Source organism: Neophocaena asiaeorientalis, unplaced genomic scaffold (assembly GCF_003031525.2).
Source record: "Neophocaena asiaeorientalis asiaeorientalis breed wild unplaced genomic scaffold, Neophocaena_asiaeorientalis_V1.1 scaffold340, whole genome shotgun sequence".
Classification (NCBI taxonomy): domain Eukaryota; kingdom Metazoa; phylum Chordata; class Mammalia; order Artiodactyla; family Phocoenidae; genus Neophocaena; species Neophocaena asiaeorientalis.
Window position 1 is genome coordinate 3480915 of NW_020172733.1, and position 12598 is coordinate 3493512.

Consider the following 12598-nt stretch of genomic DNA (forward strand, 5'->3'; position numbering starts at 1 on the left):
TACCGCAAAAAAAAAAAAAAAAACAAAAAAAAAAAACATGGTTTTCTAACTAGGGGTACTTTCTGGGCCAGGGAGGAGGAATCCAAGTAGAGCACAGTGGTCTTGCTGAGGCTGGAGTTCAAGAAGGCCCAGTGGGCTGGAATTCATAGTGCAGAGTAAGAGAACGTGTTCCAGAAATCTGCATAGGTGACCCCTTGAGTTCCTTGCTGAGTAGTAATCTGCATGCCTAGAATTAAATGTTACATATCATTTATCTAGAGTTGTGTAACAAGTTGCCCCAAACCCTACTGGCTTACAATGTTCACTTATCTCTCAGAACTTCTCTGGAGCAGGAATTCAAGAGCACCGTGGTTTGGTGGGTTCTAGCTCAGGCTCTCTCAGGAGGTTGCAGCACAATGTGGCTAGGGCTGCAGTTACTCAAAACTCCTGACAGGAGTTGGAGGATCCATTTCCAAGGGGATCACTCACTCACATGGCTGGCAAGTTGGTACTGGCTATTGGCGGAAGGCCTCAGTTCCTCTCCAAAGAGCTGCTTTAATAGCCCTAAAGTCTGGTAGCTAGCTTACCCCAAAGTGAGCCATCCAAGAACTGTGCGCAAAAAGTGCAATACCTTTTATGACCTAGCCTTAGACATTACACACCATCATTTCTGTCATGTTCCATTCGTCATACCAGCCACTAAGAGTCTTCTCAGACACTGAGAATCTACCTTCTGGCTCTAATACTTAATGTCCCACCCCCATTCAAAATATACTCGTTCTTTCCCAATGCCCCAAAGACTCATCCCATTAAAACATCAGCTCAAATTCTAGTAGTTTTCATCTCTATCAGGTCCAGTGTGGATAGGCTCCTTAAATACATAGTAGAGCTATATGACAGGACTAGTGTAAACCCTACTCTGGACCTCCGTTAATAAAATTCAAGATGAAGCCTCAGATGGATCTGCAAACTACTTCCTACCTGCTAGAGCACGTTCAACACTCTCTAAAACAAGACAACAAAATCCAGACACTCAACAAGATAATATTCACAATGTCTGACCTCCAAAAAATAGTACTGGACATGCAAAGAAGCAGGAAAATATGACCCATGAACCAAATAAAAGTCAGTCAATAGAAACAGATCCAGAAACAACAGAGATGAAATTAGCAGACAAATATTTTTAAAGACCCATTAAAAATAGGCTCAAACTGCGCTCTAGAGCCCGTGAGCCACAACTACTGAGCCCACGTGCCACAACTACTGAAGCTCATGTGCCTAGAGCCCATGCTCCACAACAAGAGAAGCCACCACAATAAGAAGCCCACCCACTGCAAGGAAGAGTAGCCCCCGCTCGCAGCAACTAGAGAAAGCTCGTGCGCAGCAACAAAGACTCAACGCAGACAAAAATAAATTTAAAAAATTAAAAAAATAAAAAGGCTCAAAGATTATAGGAAAACATGAACGTAACAGGAAATTGAGGACCTAAGAAAGAACCAAATAAAACTTCTAGAGCTGATAAATGCAATACCTAAAATGAAAATGTCATTGGACGCTTAAATATTTCATACAATTCCTTCTTCAAAAAAGTGTCTAAGAAAACAGTATACCACTACCTCAAAAAATTAAACATAGAATTACCTTATTATCCAGCAATTCCATTTTGGGGTATATACCCAAAAGAACTGAAAACAGGAACTTAAACCAATATAGCCATGTTCATAGCCGCATTATTCACGATAGCCAAAAGATGGAAGCAACTGTGTCCACTGGCAGATGAATGGATAAACAAAATAACAAGATGTATGTATACATACAACAGAATATTATTCAGCCTTAAAAAGTAAAGAAATTCTAACACAGTAAAGAAATTCTAACACACACACACAAGTAAACCTTAAAAAACCATAAGCTAAGTGAAATAAGCCAATCACAAAAGGACAAAAGTTGTATGATTCCACTTGTATGAGATACCCAGAGGAGAGGCTAGGGGAGAAGGGAATAGAGAGTTATTGTCTAACAGACATAGAGTTTCAGTCTGAGGAGATGAAAAGAGTCTGGAGATGGATGGCAGTGATAGTTGTACAACAACGTGAATGTACTTAATGCCATTAAACTCTACACTTAAACATGGTTAAAATGGTAAAGTTTATGTTATGTCTATTTTATAACAATTAAAAATAAAAGGTTTTTTTAAGTGTTCTATTTTTTAGGTAGGTCTACTTATTAAGGAATTTTTTTATATGAACTATTTTTGTTCTTACAAAAGGCTGGCCTAAGCAAAATCTGGGATAAGCAAAGTTTATCTTTGTCTTTTTCTTTGTTCTTGTACTTATAGGTATCCCAGTATCTTCATACTATCTTCTGGTGAACCATCAATTCCTCTCTTCAACATGTCTCTCCAATCATTCATAGTTTTGGTAAAACTAATTTAAACTAATATATAAAAGTTTCCACAATTTTTTGGTTCATTAATTCAAATACTGTTAGAATTTCAAGTCGTACAAAACCTACACCTGCTTAAAACACTGATCAGCAATTCTCTCCCCACGTGTAAAACTAGTTTTGTTTTTCCTTCAAAACAGATTTATCTGTTAACATTTATTGCATGCCTCACGTGTCAACTCCTATACTAGCAGCTTTTTCATGAAAAGGTAAGTCATACAACTGGACAAATTTCCAAGACAGAAGACACCAACATTTGAAAAACGATTACATACTAAACATTTGCATTCATTATTTCATCTAATCCTTAGAGTATCATTGTGAATTAGGCTTTACTACTACCCCATTTTTAAAGTACAACCAAAAGTTATGCATTGTTAAGTAACTTGCCCATGGTATTATTCTTTCCAGTTTTACATTTATGGAAACTAAGTCCTAAAGATATTAAAAAGTTCACAGATCTTTTTATGAACTAAAGTCATAACGTAAAATAAAACCCACATAGCTCCAAGGTCCAAACTCTTTTCACTTACATCACAGAGTTCCCTACATAGTACAACCTTGTTTCTGTGCCAGATACACACATTTGTGCAAATCTGAGTTGCTGTTTATATTTTAAATGCTGTGTTTACTTATAAAACAGGACCATCTGAGACACTTGCCATCCTTCACGTAGGATACAGGTCAATTAAACCTGATCAGCCAAACTTGCAGAGTGAGATTTCATCAGTTCCACTCCATCCTAGAAAGTGAAAATATTCCCTAAGACAGTGATTCTCAAAATGTGGTCCCCAGACCAGCAGAAAAAGGATCACCTAGGAATTTGTGAAAGACCTACCCCAAACATTCTAAATCAGAAAATCTGAGAATAGGGCTCAGAGATCTCTCTCAACAAGCCCTTTTGGTGATTATAATGCATGCTAAAATCTGAGAATCTCTTCTCTAAAAGACTGACAGCCAAAGGAAGTAAGTTTGCATGTTCCCTACCTTGGGCAGTTAAGTCCAGCTGTTTTAGATTACAAGGTATTCTCTTCACTTCCCCAAGCACAGCAAACATATTCTACTTCTCTCCAAATACTTAATTTTAATTAAGATAACTCTCAAAATATGAAATCAAGATTCATCCCCACAACACTTACTTCAATGCAAAGTAACTGCTTCAACTTTATACATTTGTGACTACGTTAACTATAAGTATCTGTGTTAACGACACTTTCATCAATAAGGTTAGTTTTGTTTTGTTTTTTTGCGGTACACGGGCCTCTCACTGTTGTGGCCTCTCCCGTTGCGGATCACAGGCTCCGGATGCGCAGGCTCAGCGGCCATGGCTCATGGGCCTAGCTGCTCCGCGGCATGTGGGATCTTCCCAGACCGGGACATGAACCCGTGTCCCCTGCGTCGGCAGGCTGACTCTCAACCACTGGGCCACGAGGGAAGCCCCAATAAGGTTAATTTTTAAAACCAGTGTATTTTGAAAGACTTTCCCTTCCATTAAAAAACAGGACCCATATATTGTTTCCAATATCGCTCTGGACAAGGCTATTTAATTCATTTGAAATTATTCAGCTTTCACGCAACTTTAACTAATTTACCTAAGAAAATAATAATGATGTATTAAATTACCTGTGTATATAACTTTTCTTTCCTGGCATTCATGAAGAGATCTTTTCCTGTGCTTGTGTGCCTTTTCCCGAAATCTTACTGTTATCACTACCTTTGGATTATCAGCACTATAATTCGGTTCAGGAAAAGATTTGGTTTCCACAAGATTTCCAAACTTTTTGTTGATAAAATGGTGGACAGCCTTTCGGTGATCTTTGTTTATATTAGGTTTAAAGGTAAATTTGGAATTTTCTTTCTTTGCATCCAAATATTTAAAAAAGTCAAATGCTTCTTCTTCAGATACCAAGTGACAGAGTTCTTTATACTCAAGATTTGGTTTTACAACAATTTCACTGTTTTTTCCTACAGTTATTAAAAAAGGAAATTTCTGCCTAATAGCACTATGCAAAATAGCCCTCTGGTTTTTGTCAAGGATTCTGCCTAATGAGAATTCAGAAGATGGTCCAATTAGTTCAGTTTTAGAATTCCGCTTCTCTTTTACATCACAGGCAAACTGATTCAGTAATTCATTAGTTTTTTCATCTAACAAGGATCCTAATACATCAGTGTTTTCTTCTTCACCTTTGGAAGTTCCATCTTCGATAGTATCTTCCTTTTCTGAACCAGGCTCATAATTTTGGTCATCACCAGAGCACCCAGCCAAAGTATTGACTTCTTGATTGCTTCTCTCTTCAAAGGATAAATTTTGAGGATCTAGGTTTGTTTTTTTAGCCAAATTATTTGGCCCAGGTAGTATTTTATTAACCTTGTAAATAGGTTCATCACTGGCTTTATTAACTAACTGTCCCTGTTCATCAATCTCAATAACAACAAAGTCACTTGGTGAGCTTTTTATGGTGCCATGAAATCCAACGTGATCTGTAATGAAACACAGAGAACTAAACCTGATTCTAAAATCTGTATCCTCTTCCATTCTCAAATAACAACACCTATAAAAGAAACAAAGAGGTGGTCAATTACCAGAAAGAAAAATTCTGGATAACAAAAAAAGAAATAGTTTTGAAAGATTTATTTAATTCTCCTTCTCCTTCTCCCTTCCAATCCGGAGTCCCCTTAAAAGACATTACTAATCTAATTTATTTCTATATATCATGTGTATTTTGACTCTCTTATACCGAGATATCTGGAGATTTGCACCTTGACTCTTCACCCACTCCAGGCTTCCATCTATTAAAATTCCAGGATTAAAATGGGTTAAGTTTCAAGTTCACTTTTAAAATACCATCTGTAGGCTTACAAAGAAGAGACTAGAACATACGCCTGTTTACAATGATTTGTCTGAACTCCATCCCTGAAAACTAAAATTTCCAGCTAATTCCAGAGAATCTGTAGCTAGATATTTATATATGAAGAGATAGGGATGGAAGAAGGGATGAGGAGAAGACAGGAAGAAATAGTCCAAATTGATAGATAAATGAAGTTCTAAAAACAACCTGCAATGTGATTAGGTTTCTAGGTAGGCTTAAATTAACCCTGGACCTTAAACCTTCTTGAAAGCCAGATACAAACTTTTACAGATACAAACTTTTGCGGCTAACCCAAAGAAAAATTCCAACCATCTCTCTCTGGCATTAGAGAGAAAAAAACCTTTACAAACCTTCTTGAAGCCAACTTCACTCATTCTTCACACAACCCATGGCTACCAGATGGAGATTCAGGAAAAATAAAATGCTCAGGGGACCAGTACTACTCCGTTCTTTGTGTTAACCACACTCTCCAGGAAATTCATCATCTGGACCTTCACCCCATTTCTACAGTGTATTCTACTAATCGGAACCAATTTAGAAAACCACCTCCACACCATCCTTTCTAATATGTCATGTAGAAATCACAGCAAATTCTCTATATCCTAAATTCCTAGGGAATATATAGGATATATTTATTTTCCCTCATTCCTTTATTTCCTGCACAGTCTCCCCAGTTTCTTGCCCTAATGAAACCTGGCTATTTTCCCCAAGCTGCTTCTTCTGTAGCCCTCTCATGTGAAGGCTATTTATCCTTTCATACCCACCTTGGGATCTGGAGGTTGTAAATATTTTCTGTGTTTGCCACTGCTACTTCCAAACCATTTCTTCCTCCTCTACCTCCCCAAATCCCATGTCCTTTGAAGTTCATGCCATCAGGCTCTACTATTTGCTGCCATACTCTCTCTGGTCCCAGGACAATTCTTCTTCATTCACTGATGACTTTAATACCAGGCTTAAAATCTACTATCCAGCATGACCTCCATGACCATCCATATGGATCATCCATTTAACATCACAGTCCCTCAGTTCCTCAATCTCAACCTCACACCACTTCCACTTCATCTCGGTCATAGCTTTGACTTTCTCATCACCAAAAGTTGCATCACCTTTAAGCATCCGGCTCTCTGATTATTCCTGCTGTCCTTTTGTCACCTCTACTTTAGGACTTCCATTCCAGAAATTCTTATACACTGTGAAGGTCTCTAATCTCTGCTTCTATTACTAGTCCACTATAGTCTGCTCTCCACAGAGTAGCCAGAATGATGATTTAAAAGGTAAATTAAATCATATCACAACCCCTTTTTAAACCCTCTAATCACATTTATAATAAAATCCAAATTACTTACCCTGGCTTCCGAAGACTTCTAAGATTCTGGACTCTGTATATTCTCCAAATTTATCTTATACCTTTTTCCCATTATCCACTTTACTCCAGCTTCACTGGCCTTCTTCAGTTCCTTTCTGCCAACTGTTCCTGTTGATTAAATCAGTACCTCCTCAATAACATCCTCAGTGAGGTCTTCCTTGACCAATAATCCAGAGGAACCAGCAAGCCACTATTTTTCACAAAATCCTATTTAATTTTCTGCATAGCATTTCTGTCTAATAATTTTCTTCACTATTTATTGTATACCTCCCCCAACTAGAATGTTTGCTCCATGAGAACAAGAACCCTGTCAGCCTTATTCACTGATTATCTCACAATTAGAACAGTGTCAAGCACATAGTAGGCACATAATCAATACTGACTGTTGAATAAACAAAACAGCTAGTACAAATAAAGAGCTGTAAGAGTGAAAAGGAAGAAAGAAAAAATCACTTTTGTCTAGAATAATCAGTAAAGGCATACGCAAGAAGTGGCCAAGTCTTCAAAACAGTTCAGGAGGCAGAAATGAGTCAAAGACCTATCATAAGTGATGCACAAACAACATATGCAATGTGTTAGAGAAAACTGAAGAGCCCAGATACAGAGCAGTAGGAGAAAGTGTTTTCTAGTACAGTTCTGGAAAATACAGCTGGATTAGTGCCGAACAAGGTAAGATACTGAACACCTTGTCAGGGACTTAGAATCCACTGAGTGGTCAATGGATGGCCACTGGAGGTGTTTGAATAGGAAAATGACACAATCCAAAAAGATGTTTTAGTAAGATGACTGATAGCACTGCACAGGATGAATCTGATGAAGAGTTTGAAGAGTTGGAAAGCAATGAGATGTGATCAAAAGCTCAGCTGCTGGATTGGTCTTGGAAAGAAAAATGACCTACTCTTTACCCAGTAAAAGGAAGAAGATATGAAGACATTCTAAGCTAGTGGCATAGGTAGAACAACCTGAGGAGAATACAATGATGAGGGAATTATTACAACCAAGCATCTCAGTAAGAGTGGAACCGTGCTGAAAGGCCGCCAAGGAACCCACGTGGAGTTAAGCACACACATGCAGTGTTCCCGGGCAACAGATGCGTTGAAGAGCTTGCGGGGCAGAAAGGGGGTACTCTGGCTGACCCGAAGCTGGGGAAGTGCTGGCTAAGGGCAGAGTCTGAGAGGGTGTTAAAAAAAAGGCCAGTAGCGCCTCCAGTTCCTCCACTGCCGTTGCTCCGCCTAACTCACTCCTACTTCCTACTTCTGCCACCAACCAGCAGGACTAACGTCCCCTGCTGCGTAGCCTTCAGCCGCATTGGAAAGCACCCCGGACACAGCCAGCAGCTCCACCGGCTTCTTCTCCTCCCCCAGCCCCGCCTACCCCAAGGCGCGATACTAGCTCAGGTCGCCCTCCTGTTGGGGACAAAGGGGCAGGGTCCCAATGCCTATCTTGTCATTGACCCATACACAAGCCCCACTTGGCGCAAGAAACTCAACCCGCCCTACCTCAGGTCCAGGTGAAGGCATTCCTCTGCACTACGCTGTGCGCATGACCGGAAGCCTTAAAATAGCCTCCGACACGGACTATTTAAAGGGCCAGGCTCCCACTTAAAGAAGAGCCTTAAAAGAGGCCCGGAATTTCTCACGCTGTGGAGCCACCTAAAGGCACAAAGAGGAAGAGGGCGGGACGGGGGTGGGGACGGGGCGGGCCTGGGCGGGGCCTGACGGGTTGAGCCTGCCCCAGCCGTCCCTAGGGCCCGGGTTCCTCGACCGCTGGCTCAGCCCCGCGGCGCCCCTCCCGCCCCCCGCTCCCCGCGCCTGGGCAGGTAAGGGATTCCGGCCGTGCGCGCCACCTTCTCCGCGAGGTGTCCGAGGTCCGCGTCCCGGCCTCGGCCCCTCTGCCCCTCTGCCCCAGGGTTGTGGAGGGACGGTTCGGAAGGAAAATTGCCTATCTTCAGCCCAAGTGAGAAAAGGTAGAGAGGAAGTAGGTTGCGTGGGCAGCAATTGCTCCAGGATGAAGACGTGGGTGGGTCCCTGGGGATCAGAAAGTTAGTGGTACCTGTGGAGGACCGTGGGGCGAGAAGAGACGTCACCTGGTGGCTCGGTCAGACCGCGCCTGGAATTTCTCAACTCCCGGGCGGTGTGTTCCGAGAACCCGTTTACGAAATGAAATATCTTTTCCTGAGAACCAGGAAGTAAGACCAGCACCCGGTGGAGATGCTCGCCGCGTGGAAAGCATTCCGAAGCCCCCCCAAGATTCTCCGTCAGGCTTCCAGGAACTTGGAAAGTGGAGCGGGGTTGTCAGTATCTTATCAGATAGGAAAAGTGTACAGACAGCCTGGAAACAAGAGAGGGAACGAAGGGATGAAAAGCAGACCTCAGAAAGCATTTTAGCCATTTAGAATGGGAACAAATGGCTCTCTTAGTGCCTCAAAAACGTGTCTGCCCAAGGAGCCCTAAGCGGAGAATATTAAGAATTGCCCTTTCCCTTTCTGGGGGTAATCCTTGAAGAGATATGTCAGAAGGTTCAGATTTCCTTAATTCTTCTGTTAACACACTAAACATTCATTTGAAGTTTGCTTCCGACCTGTCCAAACAGAGCTCCTGCGCTTCCAGGCTAAACTCGCTCCTGCCACAGGCTTCTCCATCTCAGTAAAGGTGCCATCTTCTCACCCTTCACATCAGCACACAGGATCCTGTGTGCTTTACCTCAGAAAATATCCATCATCCTAGGACTTCTACCTTCTTTGCTACCTCTCTGATCCAAGCCTCCAGCACCTCCACCTGGATTATTGACGTACTGAACTAATTGGTCTCTTCCTGCTTCTCTGCCCTTTCTTGAATATCCTTTATTCTCAGCAGCAGTCCCTGGTGTCCTTTTAAGACATGAGTAGAGAGTGTGTCTCTCCACTTCTCAAAACCTCCACTGTCTTTTCATCTCCCTCAGAAGATAAAGTCAATCCAAAGGCTATGAGGGCCCGAGGAGACCTGGCCCCATTACCTCTCTCATCTATTCTACTTTCCTGCCCCCTCTTCTCCAGTCTTACTGTCTCCTTGCTGTTTTTCAGTGGACCCACTCCAGACCCTTGCATTTACGATTTCTTTTGCCCAGAAACCTTTCCCACAGATATCCCAGTGGCTAGCTTTCTCATTCCTTCAAACCTTTAATCAAACGGCACCTTCTTATTGAGGGCTACTTTGACTACCCTATTTAAAATTAAAACCCTTTCTCAGTTTATTTATTTCCATTCCACTTGGCACCATCTAATGCACTATAAAGCAAATGCTTATTACCTGTCTTTCTCTATTAGAATATAAGCTCCATGAATTCAGTTTTTTTTTTTTTCTTACTTAACTTATGCTTTATCTCCAGGGACCTGGATCAATATCCAGCACAAAATAGAGACTCAGTAAATAATTGATGAATGTATAATATTTTGGCTTTTAAAAAATATATCCAAAATGTTTAAATACTTACCATTGAGATAAATCAATGTTTGAGAATGGTATGTGATGTTTAATTTATGGAATACCAGCACATATCCTATTTAAGAAGGGCAGCCCTATATAATTTATTAGGTCTAGAAGGTATCATGAGCTTTTGTTCTTAATGATGATATTGAGTTGTCCAAAAATATCTAGAATATTTTGCTTAAGAAAGCATGCGTAGATGATGTATTTTAGGAAGGTTATAAGCATTTTAAAGATACTATGCTTGATAAAATAACACTCACCATGAAAAGCCTAGCTATGTTTTCAGACCTATTAGTTCCATTCTTTCAGTTGTCCTTCACTGCTATTCTGAAAATTGAGCTTAAATACAATTCTGCACATTTCTTTTTTTTTAAATGTGACATAAGAATAACTTCTGCCATACAATAGTCATTGCTACATTTTCTTTGATCACTTATTATTGATAGGATTAGGCGTTTGTTAATTTAAAATCTATACAGCAACTCTTAGGTAAGACCATCTCTGTTTTTCAGATGAAGAAACCAAAGTCCAGAGAAACGGAGTTATTGACCCTGGTCACAGTTGGCTTGTGGAAGAGCTACATTAGAACCCAGGCCCAGGCAACCTCAAAGTCCATCTTCCATCCACCCCTCTACACTCTCTTCCTCTGATCAGACTGTTAGTGAAGCACAACCTTAAAACTTTATTAATGCATTTCATATGAATATTTTGAATTTCTATTTTGAACTGTACTTTGTTAGAGAATGTGCATGCAGGTGGGAAGGCACTGGGTTCCACAAGCAGATCTCGTTTTAGTATTATTTCTCAATGATCACCTTACCTCGTATTCTTGGCTGAGTTGTCTAGTGTGAAGATATGAGTGGTTTTTCTTTACCATGAGAATTAATGGTATGAGAAAATAATCATGAATATATTTATTTATTTGTAAGCAGTATATCCTGTTCCACTTCTATTAATCCTAAATGTACTAAAGTAAAATCTTGAATACTTTGAAAGAGGTGACACTTTTTAATTTTTTCTGCACATATCATTTATTTTCATTATAGAAAATGCAGAAAAGTAAATGAAAACAAAACCACCATATAAATCACCATCAAGAGTTAACCACGGTTAATATTTTGGTGTATGTTCTTCCAAACGTGTTGGTGGTGATAGATGGATGTATGTTTTAAGTAACATTTTAAATTCTGAAGTTTAGAACTTCCAGACTTAAATATAAGGAGGAGTTGTTAGAAGGCCTTCCTTTTCTGGCATCCCTACGCTATCACCTTTGTTAGAAATCTGGATGCAGGAGAGTTACAGAATTTATCCCTGGTCTTCAGATAGACTGCTCTTATTCTCAATTCTTTGTATTTTAGCTCTAGCTTTTAGGATTACTAAGCAGTTCTACCTTTACTAGCTTTGTCAATCACATTGTACTTCTTAACAATGGAGAGAAATACAAGTAAATAAGAAAAAGTAGTGTGAATGTAGCAACTGTAACATCTATAGGCAGATGTGATTTCTTAATTTAAAACATCAGCCTTCTGGCATTCAGCACAAATATTCTGAGTAGCTGCTAAAGCTGAATTTGGTTGGGTCCCTGCCCAGGAGAGCACGCCATCTAGGAGAGAAGGCAGACCAATAAATAATAAAATATGATAATTGTTATACTAGAAGAATAACCAGGTGACAGTTTGGAGCAAAAGAGATGGCTGTCAGGAAAAGCCAATAGTGCCTTTTGTGTTGAGCTCGTAGGAATAGTAGACATTTACCAGGTGGTCCTCAAGGTGCTTGAGCGATTCTTAACCTAGCCCTGGATGACCTCACCTCCTGCTTCACAGAGAAAATGACATTGTATAGGAATTCTCCCTCTTGCTTCAAATATATCTGTATCCAAACCTCTGCTTCCCTCCTGTTAGATTCAGAAGAGGTTTTCTTCTATGCAGGGTTGACCCCTTCATCTCTGTTTACTATCCGTTTCATATCTTCAACCAAGTTTTGTCTTGAAACAAACCTTAAACCGGCAGTTCCCAGAGGGTGGCTGGGGTCTTTGAGTCTCTTTCAAGAGGTTCGTAAGGTCGAAATCACGTATGGGTAAAAGATTCATTCAGAGTGTAATGGATTTTAATGTGACAAAGTTCATTGATATGGTTTCAGATTCCACACTGCAGCTAACTTTCAGGAAATTGTCACTTATCAAGTTTTAGTATAGCATCAAAGAAAAATACTGCTTTGTGAAATGGCTGCTAAAATACTGCTCCCTTTCCAACTGTATGTCTGTGTGAACCTGGACTTCCTTCATATACATTAACCCAAATGATATATTGCCGCAGACTGAATGCAGAAGCAGATATTAGAATCCAGCTATCTTCTATTAAGCTAAAAATTAAAGAGATTTGTAAAAAAAATTCACTCATATTTTTGGGGGAAATATAGTTTTTATTAAAATATGTATGCTAACACGTAGTACATTTATTATTTTAAATGAA

At 40.1% G+C, this 12598-nt stretch overlaps 2 protein-coding genes across 8 annotated transcripts in view; one reads left to right on the forward strand and one right to left on the reverse strand.

The window, feature by feature from the left end:
- PUS7L (pseudouridine synthase 7 like) overlaps positions 1 to 8311 on the reverse strand; it is a 39959-nt gene extending 31648 nt beyond the window's left edge. For 4 of the 5 annotated variants that reach the window (XR_003002615.1, XR_003002613.1, XR_003002612.1 and 1 more), the window contains exons 1-3: positions 8160 to 8311; positions 6641 to 6768; positions 4048 to 4976 (exon numbers count right to left, since the gene is read on the reverse strand). Coding sequence is in view for 1 of the 5 variants with exons in the window: in XM_024740419.1 (XP_024596187.1) it covers positions 4048 to 4960 (913 nt within the window). In the remaining 4 variants the exon portion in view is untranslated. The remainder of the gene's footprint in view (positions 1 to 4047; positions 4977 to 6640; positions 6769 to 8159) is intronic. The other variant, XR_003002614.1, reaches the window with a different exon arrangement.
- Positions 8312 to 8391: 80 nt separating this feature from the next.
- Positions 8392 to 12598, forward strand: part of IRAK4 (interleukin 1 receptor associated kinase 4) — a 29662-nt gene continuing 25455 nt past the window's right edge. For 2 of the 3 annotated variants that reach the window (XM_024740420.1, XM_024740422.1), the window contains exon 1: positions 8392 to 8479. The gene's annotated coding sequence lies outside the window, so the exon portion shown is untranslated. Of the gene's footprint in view, positions 8480 to 10639; positions 10785 to 12598 lie in introns of all 3 variants that reach the window. The other variant, XM_024740421.1, reaches the window with a different exon arrangement.